This window comes from Vulpes vulpes, chromosome 15 (assembly GCF_048418805.1).
Source record: "Vulpes vulpes isolate BD-2025 chromosome 15, VulVul3, whole genome shotgun sequence".
Classification (NCBI taxonomy): Eukaryota; Metazoa; Chordata; class Mammalia; order Carnivora; family Canidae; genus Vulpes; species Vulpes vulpes.
This window is the reverse complement of record NC_132794.1, coordinates 47,719,522-47,734,188: the sequence shown is the minus strand read 5'-3', so window position 1 is coordinate 47,734,188 and position 14,667 is coordinate 47,719,522. Positions and strand designations below refer to the sequence as shown.

The 14,667-nt window shown below is 44.2% G+C and overlaps 1 protein-coding gene across 2 annotated transcripts in view; it reads left to right on the top strand.

Moving 5' to 3' along the window:
* The first annotated feature begins 27 nt into the window (after positions 1–27).
* The window catches only part of DNAJC17 (DnaJ heat shock protein family (Hsp40) member C17), a 29,757-nt gene continuing 15,117 nt past the window's right edge, over positions 28–14,667 (top strand). For both annotated transcript variants that reach the window (XR_011997339.1, XM_025998485.2), the window contains exon 1: positions 28–144. Coding sequence is in view for 1 of the 2 variants with exons in the window: in XM_025998485.2 (XP_025854270.1) it covers positions 67–144 (78 nt within the window). In the remaining variant the exon portion in view is untranslated. The remainder of the gene's footprint in view (positions 145–14,667) is intronic.

The window sequence follows — 14,667 nt, the reverse complement described above, 5'->3', positions numbered from 1 at the left end:
CCGGGAATCCTTACGCACGCTTAGACTCTTGGGAGTTGTAGTACGAATCCAGTCAGGGTTGGAACCATGGCGGTGGCCAAGGAGCTCTTACAGATGGACCTGTACGCGCTGCTAGGTATCGAGGAGAAAGCGGCGGACAAAGAGGTGAGAAGGTGGCGAGGAGGGCCGAATCCCACCGGCCTGGAGGTTCTTCCTGCCTTGGCGCCTCGACAGTCCTGGCACCCGCTTTCCGGGTTTGGGCGAGCTCTAGGCGGGGAGTGAGGGGCGGCCCGAGGGCCTCAGAAGGTGCTTTTCCATACATTTCCTAGATGGTCTGAGGGTCTCAGAGGAATTGGGGTGTACAGAATGGAGGCTTCTCGCACGCGGGGCTGTGCTTTCCCTCTGGCCCTTGCGGCGGCAGCTGAGTGAGCCTGAGAGGGAACCCTAGTCCCCTCCCCGCGCCTGCGCAGTGTCAGTCTCTGAGTCTGCCTCTGCCTTTTTTGTGCCTCGAGGTACTTCATGTAGTCACCCCCTTGAAGGCTGGCTTTGCTAAGAGCCTAGGGCGGAAAAAGGCCTGTCTCAAGGCTCCTCTACTCTCTTTTCATCCCTTTCTTGGCAGTGTGACCTGTGACTCTGCCATCCCTGTTCTCGGCCCGTTGTTGCCCCGTGAAAAAGTGCTAATGGGCTCAAAGCCGGAGGATCAGAAGAATAAAGGCAGATGGCCTGAAGTTCCTCGGGAAGGTGTTGATAAAGATGCCAGGGAGTGGGATACTAACCGATTAAGCTGTAATTAGGATTTCTGTTATCTTCCCCTGGATAATGGTGGAGGTTGTAGTGGTGTAGGAAGGGGAGGCAGGTAATTCATCAGATGAAAATTAATGCTTACAAATGTCCCTGTACTTCATGGGCTGAGTGAGCTTGTGAGAAGCAGCAGCTTTGGGCAGAAAAGCAAGGAGGCAGATAGGGTCCTGAAAGAGAGATTGCTGGAAACCTGCACATCACTGTCCCAGGCAGCGGCAGCTGAAATCAGAAGTGGGTCATGGATGTGTACAGAGCACCAAAAGCCTCTGCCATACCTGTCTCATAAGTATTAAAATTTCAGTATTAATAATGCCCACCACCTGTATAGTGCTTATAGTGTGCTGGGCACTACTCTGGGTGCTCTACATTTGTAAATTGTTAAATTTGTTCTTCATTAATAGTGAGAAATTACCTTGGACATTTTGCACCAAATATGCCAGTGTGTTGGAATCCTGAAATTGGAACTTCTGAGGAAGGCAATTGGGAGCCTTTTTTTTTTTTTTTTTTTAATTTTTTTTTATTATTTATTTATGATAGTCATACAGAGAGAGAGAGAGAGAGAGGCAGAGACACAGGTAAAGGGAGAAGCAGGCTCCATGCACCGGGAGCCCGATGTGGGATTCGATCCCGAGTTTCCAGGATCGCGCCCTGGGCCAAAGGCAGGCGCCAAACCGCTGCGCCACCCAGGGATCCCAATTGGGAGCCTTTGATCTGAGTCTATCACTCAGAGGTGGAGGGGATGGATGAGCTGCCCCTAAGGGAGTTGGGTGAGACCATTGTTTAGCCAAGAGACCAAGGTCTAAATGGGCCAGTATCCAGTTTTCACTCAGATGAGATAAGGAATGTGAGAAGGCTCTTTATAAAGGGTAAAAGGTGCTGTTCTTACCTATTAGGAGGGGAGGCACAACTATAATATAAGGGAGAACATAATTAATTCCTTAAGAGGGATACAGACAGAGTTCTGGGAGTGTTCAGAGTAGGATGAGGTGGCTTCTAGTTTGAGAGAAGGGGTGGGGAAAATAGAGAAGGCATCCGAAGCCTTAAAAAACAGGCGGAGTTTGGGTGTGTGGAGATGAAGAAAGGATATTCCACTATACTATCTGTATAGTCCAATTTGCCTAGAGCATAGGCCAAGAAGAAAGGGTAAAAGAAGATAAACTTTGAAAAGTAGATTGGAACCTTTGCATACACTGGCTAGCTTCATGGTAATGCATACTTTTTGGTAGAGAGCAAGGGAGACCCAGGCCCTAGTGTCCCCTCTCCTTGGTCCCTTGCCTGTCCCATTCTAGGGGTGCTGGAGGACTGTCATATATAGAGCATATACAAGGAAGGCCTTCTAAGCTTTTGTTGTATGGTCATATAGTCTAAGGTTTATTTTGGGTCCATGGAAAGGTGACACAAATTGAGTAAACCCTGAAATCATGTATAATATTGTGTATTCATATTTGAGGAGAGGAGTTAATTCTCACTCCAAAAAGGCTAAAGAAGCCATGGTCTAGGCCAATCTTGTATTAGTGATGGTGAAACAGAAGCTCAGAGAGGTGCCCAGTGGGGAGTCTGCCTCTCCCTCTCCATCTGCCTCTCCCCTACTCATTATCTCTCTCCCTCTTTCTTGCTCTCTCTCTCTCAAATAAATAAAATCTAAAAAAAAATTTTTTGTTAATGAATGAAGTAGTGGCTACAGAGACCACTACAACTTGACATGAGAGTGAGGAGACTTGGGACAGTCACTGGCTCTCTTAGGGGCTCACTGTCCTCAAATGTAAAATGAGGGAGTTGGGCAAATTCTGGCCTCAGGGGTCAAATGGCCCATGACATGTTTTTGTAATAAGCTGTGAGCTGAAGAATAATTCTTACATGTTTAAAGGATTGTAAAAAACAGACTTAACTCAATAGTAAAAAATCAAACATGATTAAAAAATGGGGAAAGGGGGACGCCTGGGTGGCTCAGTGGTTGAGCGCCTACCTTTGGCCCAGAGCATGCTCCTGGAGTCCCAGGATCGAGTCTCACATTGGGCTCCCTGCATGGAGACTGCTTCTCTCTCAAACCTATGTCTCTGCCTCTCTGTCTCTCTCTCATGAATAAATAAATAAAATCTTTTTTAAAAAATTATTTTTATTTTATTTTATTTTGTTTTTTTTTTAATAAAATCTTTTTTAAAAATGAGTAAAGGACTTAAATAGACGTTTCTCCAAAGAAGATACATAAATGGTCAATAAGTACATGAAAAGATAGATGTTTAATACCACTAATCATTGGATAAATACAAATATCTTAAAACCACAGTGAAATACTACTTTACACCCATTACAATGGCTATTAATAAAAAAAAAAAAAAACCCACAGAAAGTAATAGGTGTTGTCAAGGATGCGGAGAAATTGGAACCCTTATGCATTGCTGGTGGTACATCTGCTGTGGAAAACAGTGTGTTCAGGGAGCCCTGGGTGGCTCAGTGGTTGAGCATCTGCCTTTGGCTCAGAGCATGATCCTGAGGTCCCAGGATCAAGTACCATATTGGGCTCCCTGTGGGGAGCCTGCTTCTCCCTCTGCCTGTGTCTCTGCCTCTCTGTGTCTCTTATGAATAAATAAATAAAATCTTTTTTTAAAAAGGAAAACAGTATGGTGAGTCCTCAAAAAATTAAACAGAATTATATGATCCAGTATATACCCAAAAGAAGTGAAAGAGACCCAGATAGATATTTGTACACCCATGTTTGTAGTAGCATTATTCACAATAACTAAAAAGTGGAAGGAACCCAACTGGCCACCTCATATTCCTCTTCTGTGAGTTTCCTCAAGTAGTCAGATTCATGAGATAGAAAATAGGAATGGTGGTTGCTGGCAGGAATGGTGGTTGCCAGGGGCTGGGCAGTGGAGGTGGAAGGAGGAGTTAATGTTCAACTGGTATAGAGTTTTAGCTTTACAAATGTAAAAAGTTCTGGAGACTAGTGGCAATGGTTGCACACTAATGTGAATGTACTTAATAACAGAAATGTATACTTAAAAATGGTTAAAATAATGGAGTGTGTGGGTGGTTTAGTTGGTTAAGCATGTGACCCTTGATTTTGACTCAGGTCATGATCTCCGGGTTGTGAGATCCAGCCCCACATCGGGACTGTGTGCTGGGCATGGAGCCTGCTAAAGGTTCCCTCTCTCCCTGTCCCTCCACCCTGCTTCCCCACCTTGCTCTTGAGCCCTCTCTCACTACCAAATCAAATCAAATCAAATAAAAAATGGTTAAAATGGTAAATTTTATGTTATGTATATGTTATTTTTTGATTTTTATTTTTTTAAATTAAAATTAAATAAATATATAATAAAATATATGTATAATATATATATATAATAAAATATATATTGTTTTAGAGAGAGAGTGTGAGTGAGCTGCAGAGAGGAGGGGCAGAGAAAGGGAGAGAGAGAATCCTAAGCAGGCTCCATGCTTGCCTGACACATAGCTCAGTCTCATGACCCTGAGATCATGACCTGAGCCAAAGTCTAGAGTCAGAGGGTCAACCAACTGAGCCACCCAGGCTCCCCAGTTACAAATATTTTATAATGAAAACAGCCAACTAACCAAACCAAACCAAAACCAACCCAAAGAAGAATGTTTGACAAAGACCATATGTGGCCTCCTAAAATTTTTGGCCTTTTGCAGAAAATGTTTGCCTATCCCACCTGGAGTTAGGGGAAGTTCAGTTCCACCTTTCTGTACATTGAACTACCCCTTCTGCCATCCTCCCAGCGCAGCAAACCTAGGAGGCCCAGAAGTAGGTTAAAACACCACCACTGGTAGAAATTTAAAGACTTGGGAATTCCTAGGTAGACATTTTTGTCCACATTCAAGCCTCAGGAGATAGGCAGGGCACGGTATGATCATCTTGTAGAAAAGCCTTGAGTTGAGGATTTGATGTAGAAATGCTCCCAGGAAGAGGATCGTGCCCTGGGAATCCAGTCCCTTGCTAGAACCTGAAGCTATGGGCCTGATTCTTACGTGCTCATGTGCACGTGCCTCTGTGTGTGTGTGTGTGTGTGTGCACACATCCTGCACACACATGCACGATCCCCTTTTCCCCCACATTCATTCATTAACTCTGTGTCTGCTGCAGCAGTGCCCCAAGGCCTGCCAAGATGAAGAGCAGGTCATGAATGAATGCCATTTGCAAACCCCTAAGAGATTCTGAGTTAATCTCAGGAATTATCCAGGTTCCTGCAGTGGCCTTCTAGCCTTCTTTCTAGTTCTGCTCTTGCCTCCTTGAGCCTCTTCACACAGCAGCCAGAGTGAGCCTTTAGAATGTGAATCAGATTGTGTCCCCATTGCCCCAACGTCCCAGTGGCTATTCCTCAGTCTTAGAATGAAACCTGAAGGCCTTCCCTGGCCAGTGGGGCTCTTGTTGCCTTTCCTCTATGTGCTCTACCATCCTCCCCTTACTCACTAAGCTCCTGTCATCTCAGTCCTCCTGTGATTTTTTTTAATTGTGCTAAAATATGCATAACATAAAATTTACCATCTTAACCCTTTTTGAGTGGACAATTCAGTGACATTAAATACATACCCATTGTTGTGCAATAATCACCACAGTCTGTCTCCAGAATTTTTCCATGATTCCACACTGAAATTCCATACCATTAAACATTAAATTCCTCATTCCTTTCTCTACTATTCTACTTTTTTTTCTCTGTGAACTTGACTATTCTGTGTACCTCATGTAAGTGAACATACAAATATCATATATTTGTCCTTTTGTGTCTGGCTTAATTCACTTAACAATCTTCTCAAGGTTCATCCATGTTGTTGCACATATCAGGATTTCCTTCCCTTTTAAGGTTTTTTTTTTTTTTAATTTAAGTAGGTTTTTGTTTTATTTATTTTTATTTGTGTTTGTTTGTTTGTTTTTAAGTAATTTCTACACCTGATGTGGGGCTGGAACTCACAACCCTGAGATCAAGAAGCGCATGCTCTCTCTCTCTGTGTCTCTCATGAATAAATAAATAAATAAAATCTTAAAAAAAAAAAGAAGTGCATGCTCTGAACCAGCCAGACACCCCCTTTTTAAGTTTAAATAATATTTCATGGGATCCCTGGGTGGCGCAGTGGTTTGGCGCTTGCCTTTGGCCCAGGGCGCGATCCTGGAGACCCGGGATCGAATCCCACATCAGGCTCCCGGTGCATGGAGCCTGCTTCTCCCTCTGCCTATGTCTCTGCCTCTCTCTCTCTCTGTGTGACTATCATAAATAAATAAAAATTTAAAAAAAATATTTCATTGAATGTATATGCCATATCACCACATTTTGTTTCCATTCATCTGTCTACAGACATTTGGAGGATTTCTACCTTTTGACTATTGTGAATAATGCTCCTGTGAATAAATGTATAAATATCTGTTAAAGTCCTGCTTTCAGTTCTTTTGGATATATACCCATAAGTGGGATTGCTGGATCATATGATAACTCTACGTGTAATGTTTTGGCAAACCTCCATACTGCCTTCCATAGCGGCTACACCATTGCACATTCCCACCAGCAGTGCACAAGGGTTCTAGTTTCTCCACATCCTCCATAACACTTGTTATTTTCTCTTTTTTGCGGGGATAACAACCTTCCTACTGGATATGAAATGGGCCTCCAGTGACTTTTTTCAAACTCATCTGATACATTCTTGCTTCAGGGCCTTTATACCTGCTAATCCTTCTGCTTAGAACATTCTTCTCTGGCAGTTGTGTATCTTATATCTCATGTCTGCATCTTACTTGATTGCTATTCAAATATAAATGCCCTCAGAGAGGCTTTCCCTGACCACCAATTTAAATTAGCTACCCCACACCACTACTCTGCTATATGTTTCTAAGTAGTACATCTCCCTACTGATGCTCACTACCACAATGTATCACATACCCATCTGCTTACCATTGGTCTCCCCAATAGAATGTAAAAAATCCAGGAAGGAAGGGACTTCTGTTTTGTTTATTGCTGTGTCTCTAGCCCTAAAACAGTATCTAGCACTTGATAGATGATGCTCTATAAATCCTTGTTGGGTGATTGGATGAATATGCATTATTATTTTCTTAGACAGCAATACTTTGTGATGAAGTGAAATTACTAGACCAAAAGTAAATATATTTAAAAGTTTTTAAGACATTAAAAAAAATCTGTATACCCAACATGGGGTTCAAACTTACAAACTCGAGATCAAGAGTTACCATGCTCTATAGGCTGAGCCTACTAGGCACCCCTAAAAGCTTTTTCAAAGTTGTCTTTCAGAGAGGTCATACCTACTTCACTCTTGCCAGGTAGGCAGGATTGCCCATCTCTCTGCTTGGAGCCCTGGCCCTGACTCTTGAAAGCAGCATGCTCTGTGCCCAGTGCCTTGTGTGTGCCCAATGTCCTGCCTAGAACATTGGACCTTTATTGAATCAAATTTTACAGTGTTCTCCGTATTTCTCTTTTGTTTCCTTTCCTATTCTCCATGTGTGTTTCAGAGGAGCATAGAAACACTTACCACAAATATCTGATTCCACAAACTTTTATTAAGTGCTTTCCGCGTGTCAGCCTCAGAGTCTGGTGCTAGGGTTACAGATGTGAAGAGAGCGGTCCCTGTAGGGTTGCCCCATCTTGTTTCTACCTTTCCATCTCTTGCTCCATCATTTTGGAACACGGAGGTTAAAGTTGATAATTCTAGAAGTTGATGTTTTCTAATCAGATGATGATTTCTTAGGGAGTTATCTTAACAAGTAAGGCCAAGAATTGTTGTTTGTTACATCCACCATGTGTCAAAAGTAGATGAAAATTAGGGATCCCTGGGTGGCGCAGCGGTTTGGCGCCTGCCTTTGGCCCAGGGCGCGATCCTGGAGACCCGGGATCGAATCCCACATCAGGCTCCCGGTGCATGGAGCCTGCTTCTCCCTCTGCCTGTGTCTCTGCCTCTCTCTCTCTCTCTGTGACTATCATAAATAAAAAAATAAAAAAAAAAAAGTAGATGAAAATTATAATACAGAATATCAAGCACTGTTGGGAATTGTAAATGTGCTTTTATCATCACCTTAGTACTTATTAGCAGTGATAGTTAGGTAAGTGGACTTTGACTCCAAATCATTGTAAGTCATTGTCTCCATGACTTACCTTGTTGTGATCTTGATTGAATATTTTACCTCTGTGTGCTTTGGCTTCCCTGTCTGCAAAGTGAGAATGATGGCAATTGCTCCTTGCCAGCATTGTGTGAGGCTTGATCCAGGTCAAGCATTTATTTTTTTATTTTATTTTTTAAAGATCGATCGATTGATTGATTGATTAGAGAGAGAGAGAAAGAGAGAGAGAGGGACGCTTGGGTGGCTCAGTGGTTGGGCACCTGTCTTCGGCTCAGGGTGTGATTCTGGAGTCCCGGGATTGAGTCCCACATCGGGCTTCCTGCATGGAACCTGCTTCTCCCTCTGCCTGTGTCTCTGCCTCTCTCTCTCTGTGTGTCTCTCATGAATGAATGAATGAGTGAATGAATGAAAGAGAGAGTGCACAATTGCGGGGGAGGGGCAGAAGGAGAGGGAGAAGCAACTTCCCCGCTGAGCAGGAGCCTGATGTGGGGCTTGATCCCAGGACCCTGGGATCATGACCTGAGCAGAAGTCAGATGCTTAACTGACTGAGCCACTCAGGTCAAGCATTCAGCATGGTGCCTGGCACAGAGTAAATACTACATGTTAGTTCTTGCTGTTAACCTTGCACCTCCATCTTCCTTACACTGTAAGCACTAAAGTCAGGTACATATCTACCACAACTCACATCTAAGGTTGCCCTTCACCCCACAGCCCTACTCGCTCATTTCAGTCCTGACAGACCAGTGCTGACTCAGTGATCCTCACAGTAGTCAGGGTTGAAAGGAGGTGGAGAATCAGGTAGAGTAAATTTGAGGATCAGCAGAGTTCACTGTTTAGTTCAAATCTACAGCTGAGTGGAGTATATCACTAAGGACAAGGTACCACGTGGGCATGGTGGGGTTTATTTTTATTATTATTTTTTAAAGATTTTATTTATTAATTCATGAGAGACACAGAGAGAGAGAGAGAGACAGGCAGAGACACAGGTGGAGGGAGAAGCGGGCTCCATGCAGGGAGCCCAATGTGGGACTCGATCCCGGGTCTCCAGGATCACACCCTGGGCCGACGGCAGGCGCTTAACTGCTGAACCACCCAGGCATCCCCCCCACTTTTTTTTTATGGTAGGGTTTAGAACTGAGTAAGACGTCAGTCTGCTTTCTGCCAGCTCACACAGTATAGTGAACAATAACTACATAATAGTGGAGGTAGAATGAAAAAGGTTCCATTAAAGTATTTAAGGAATGTTGGGATCCCTGGGTGGCGCAGTGGTTTGGCGCTTGCCTTTGGCCCAGGGCGCGATCCTGGAGACCCGGGATCGAATCCCACATCAGGCTCCCGGTGCATGGAGCCTGCTTCTCCCTCTGCCTATGTCTCTGCCTCTCTCTCTCTCTCTCTCTGTGACTATCATAAATAAATAAAAATTAAAAAAAAATTAAAAAAAATTAAAAATAAAAAATAAAGTTTAAAAAAAAAAGTATTTAAGGAATGTGCTCACTTTGGCAGCACATATACTAAAGTATTTAAGGAAGATGCTGTAGGATTGAGGAAAGTATGAGTCATACATGGCCGGGTTGGGAAGACTTTCCAGAGAAGGTGTTTCTGTGCAAGACCTTGAGGAGAGAAAAGCATATATCGCAGCAGGGATCTTCATGGTCGTTGACTTTCTTCATTTTATAGACAGGAGGATCGTGGTCCAAAGAGGTTATGGAACTTGCTCAAGATCACCCAAAGAGTAAGTGTCAGACCCAGACTGGAGCCCCAGTTTAATATTCTTCCCACTCCAGGACGCCTGGGTGGCTCAGTGGTTGAGCGTCTGCCTTTGGCTCAGGGCGTGGTCCTGGAGTTCTGGGATTGAGTTCCACATCAGGCTCCCCGAGGAACCTGCTGTGCCTCTCCATCTGCCTATGTCTCTGTCTCTCTCTCTGTGTCTGTCATGAATAAATAAATAAAATCTTTAAAAATATATATATTCTTCCCATTCCTGTGTAGCTGACACATGTCTTTGTTGTCTGTTGTAGCCTTACTTTTGATTTGAAGCCCTTTGAAGGGTGCATAACTCACTGTCTTGGCACGTATTACTTGATTAAGCTAGTACTTGAGATTGCATTTTGATGAACTCTTTCAAGATTCAGACTTTTTTTTTTTTAAAGATTTTTATTTATTTATTCATGAGAGAGAGAGAGAGAGAGAGAGAGGCATAGGGAGAAGCAGGCTCCATGGAGGGAGCCTGACAAGGGACTTGATCCCGGGACCTCAGGATCAGGCCCTGGGCTGAAGGCAGCGCCAAACTGCTGAGCCACCCGGGCTACCCCAGACTTTTTTTTTTAAGATTTTATTTATTTATTCATGAGAGACACACACAGAGAGAGAGAGACAGAGACAGAGACAGAGGCAGAGACACAGGCAGAGGGAGAAGCAGGCTCCGCGCAGGGAGCCCGATGTGGGACTGGATCCCGGGACTCCAGGATCAGGCCTTAGACCGAAGGCGGTGCTAAACCGCTGAGCCACCCAGGCTGCCCCTCAAGATTCAGACTTTAAGTCTGTTTACCAAGAAAACTACCAAGGGCACTTGATTCTGACATTTTCAGGAAGGGATGTTATATTATAGCATGTAAGTTACTTTAAGGAAAAGGCTATTTTACCTGTGTGCTAGCTAATACCTTTATTTAAACTCCATATATCTGTTTTCCTCTAGAAGGGGATACACCAGTATTCTTTCTTCCATAATTAAGAGTAAGTCTTTGAGTACAGAGGACAGAGAAAGGCTTCAGGGAACAGCATGAGCATATAGGTATAGAAGTTGTAGTGCCTGGCATCACAAGGAATGGGCAATTGCCTAGGATGTGTTGAAGATACGGCAAGAGATCAATCTGAAAAATGTGGTATCTTTGGACCTCTAGGCACTACAGTGGTTGGACTTGATTCTATGGGCATTTGGGAGTCCTTTCTGGATTTGAGATATGCCTGAGTCATCTACCATCTCTCAACAGGAACCTTTCCCAAAGCCTCTTACTTCCAGGCCAGGCTTTGAGGCCCTGAGGTTGGGCACCAAGCCTAGTTTCTTATAATGACAGTCATTCGTTCATCAAGGACTTGACTAGCACTGGGCAGTCCCAGAAGCTAGGTCTCTAGTCCTCTCAGCATCTCTCTGATGGTTAACTCACTCTTGAGTCTGGCTGGAGCTCTAGATTTTTGAAGTTACTCGGCTGCCTCTTAAGTCAAAAGGAATGATTCATTTGTATTTGTAAGCTGAAAGTTGTTCATTAGCGTTGAAGATAATACCTCACATTTATATGACACCAAAGTGCTTTCACATAAATTATCTCATTTGATGTGATCTTCAAGACAGGCCTGTGAGATAGTCATTGGCTGTGGCTGCAGAGCTGTCCAATTTATAGATGAGAAGACTAAGATTCAAGAATTTAATTGATTTGCCCAGCATAAGATGGCTAGTAAATGCAGAGTGCTTGCCCAAACCCAAATTTCCTACTCCTTTTTCAGAGCTTTTTCCATGACCCACACTTCAGGAGCAATTAGGGCAACAAGAGATGGGTTTGTGAGCCCTAGAGAACCTCATGTGTATATCTATATCTGTGACACAGATATAGATTTGACTCTGAGTAAAGCTGCGTCAACCTAAGAGGTAGCCAGCTTGAGGGAGGGCGTTAAAATGTGCGTTCAAACTACCCGTATGCAGTTTTCATTTCAGGTAGGGCAGCATTCAAAATATTCCGCATCCAGGGATGTGTGGCTGGCTTAGTTGGTAGAGCATATGATTCTTGATCTCAGGGTTATAAGTTCGAGCCCCACATTGGGTGTAGAGATTATTTAAAAATAAAATCTTAAAACAAACAAACAAAAGGGTATCTTGGGTGGCTCAGCAGGGAGTCTGCTTGAGATTCTCACTCTCTGCCCCTCCTTAGAGAAAGAGGGAGAAAAGTATTTGAGCAGGGGGAAGGGCAGAGGTAGAGAGAGGTAGAGAATCTCAAACAGACTCTACACTGAGCATGGAGCCTGACATGGGGCTTGATCCCAGGACTCTGAGATCATGACCTGAGCCAAAACCATGAGTCAGATACAACCAACTGAGCCATCCAGGTGCCCCAATAAATAAATCTTAAACAAAAAATCCGAAATGGTCTTTATCTGAATAATTGCTTTCCCAGTTTTTACTGTTCCTGAGTACTGTTATCTAGTTTATTATCATTTTTCCTTGAATTAACTCATTTCTACTAATATAAATTTGTCTTTATAGGAAACCAGTATATTACAGGGAAAAAAGAAAGTGAATGATATATACGAAGTATCAAGGCCTATAGAGGAGGAATTCTGTACTCTGAGAAGTGCCAGAGACAGGGCAGAGAGAATGGCTTCGGGCCTGGAGACCCAAGTCTCCAGGGGTTGAGGGTGACAGCAGGCAGTGGGGAAAAGTGTGGGGCATTCAGACCCAAGATATCTGATAGATGTGAGGGGTGGGAATCTACAATCTGAGGGAAGCAAGTGGGCAAAAATTTTGGAGTCAGTCTAATACAGGGATGATTAGGGTAAGGAAGGGAGGGAGGAAGTGGGGCTGTAGATGGGGCTCCAGGTGGGTAGCTGCTTTGGGGAAGTAGGCTGAGAAGAATGGCAGGGCAGGGGTTGAGGCCCAGGAGGGAGTCCTGGGAGGGCAAAACGAAGGGGGAACCTAGAGGTGAGAGCCTGAGGGATGGGAGGAGCTGAAGAGTGACTTCAGGGATGGTCCAAGGACCCAGATCCAAAGGGGGCAAAGGGCAGCATTTGGGGAGAAGCAGGTCAGGCCCTGTGCCTAGTCCCAATTGTTCCAGGCTGTATAGGTCACTGGGTCTGGGCCATGCGCCATGGTTAGCAACCTGAGAAAGATGTTGGTGTGAGGTTCAAGTTCCCCCCGAATCATCTCAGTACCACCAGCCAGCTCACATTTGGGAGTACTGACCTGAGGGAGCTGGTCTGGGGGTGGCTGGCACCCTGCTTGTAATGAGCCTTAGGAGCAGTACAGTTTTTGTAGTACCAGGCATCTGGGGATTTCTGCAGAGCTGTTGCAGAGTGGGCCGCAGGCTCTCAGGAATGAAAACGATCAACATATCAGACAGAAGGGACTTTTGCATCAGTGCCCAGAGATCTTTGGTTCACTTCCTGCCTGTGACATCAGGCAGTCACATAACCTCTGGGGTTCCAGCTGGTGCAGGGATGAGGAGATGTCTGCCTCTCCGAGGCTTGGGGGAGAAATTAAATTGCTGCTTGGGCCGTGATTACTGACTGTTCCCATTCCTGCACCCAGACCTGATAATGGTTTTCTTGCTGATTCACTGGGATGGTTTGTTCTTTCAGTACCTGTTGTCCCACAGAGTGGTCCCCTTATCTGTCTTCTGTATCTGAGTATGACCTGTGAGTCTGGCTTTTGAGAACCAGGCTTAATTACCTGTACCACTTACTTACCTGGTTCCAAGTTTTATTATAAGAAAGGACAGCAGCCTTTAAAAAAAAAAACTAACAATGATCTCTTCTTTGTAGGGCACCTTTCTTTTAAGTTAATGATGGCTATTTTATGTTTATGGGACCCCTTAGCACCTTGCTTTTTTTGAGTGAGTCAGGAGTTCATTCCCCCCAAGAGGTGAAACTGGAGTCAGGTGGACTGTCAGAGGTCCTGCTGTGTGCCTGGCACAAAGCCCAGTGGAGATGATGGGGGACCCGCTTCCCAGCCCACTCCCCTGCTCTGGGCTCAGATTGCTACAAGTGGCAGAACCAGTTATGGAGCCTCTGGGAAAGCCTGGGTGGCTGGTAATTCATGATTCATTCTTCCCCTTTGGGATGTGGGTTCTGGGGGATAACATTTAGTTCCCATTGTGGTCTGACAGTCAGCTCTAGTGATTTTTTCCCTTTTTTCAGACTTGGTTTCTCAAGAGTGTTAGCAGGTGGAAGGGTAAATTGTGAAATAGTGATGAGGTCTCCCAGGGTCAGGACAGCACTCACTTCTGCTCCTCCGTGGGCCTGAAGTAATTGACAGAGTTGAGGCTTTTTCATTGCATTTGGTTAAGAACAAATGAATGTTTGCCCCTTTCACTCAGTAGGTGTGCTTACTGAGTGCCAGGTACTATTCAGTGCACTGTTCTGGGCCCTGGGGATAAACAAAACTCCCTGCCCCATAAAACACGTTCCTTTTTTTGTAAGGGAAACACTCATACTTTCCTATACGTGTGCACTCTCATTTGAGATACAATTATAACAATTGTAAAATGAAAAAAATGTTTTAAAAGATTTTATTAATTTATTTAAGAGGGACAGTATGTGCTTGAATGGGGGAGGGGCAGAGGAAGAGAGAGAGAGAGAGATAAAAGGAGAGGAAGAAGCAGACTCCCTGCTGAGCACAGAGCCTGATGCCCAGCTCCATCCTAGGACCCTGAGATTGTGACCTTGAGCCAAAGGCAGACGCTTAACTAAGCCACCCAGGCACCCCTGAGAAAAAACGTTTTAAATTAAAATTTTTTTTAATTTTAAAAATTGTAAAATTATTTATTTATTTATTTGTTTGTTTGTTTGTTTGTTTATTTATTTATTTATTTTGAGATTTTATGTATTTGACAGAACAAGTGAGCACAAGCAAGAGGAGGGGCAGAGGGAGAGGGAAAAGTAGGGAGCCTGAGGCAGGGCTCAATCTCAGGACCTCCGATCCGAAGGCAGACTCCTAACCAACTGAGCCACTCAGGCACCCCCAAAATTGTAAAATCATTTTAAAAGAACCAAAGCAGTTGGTGTGCCTCTCTAGTTTAATTGGTAGAGCCTGTGA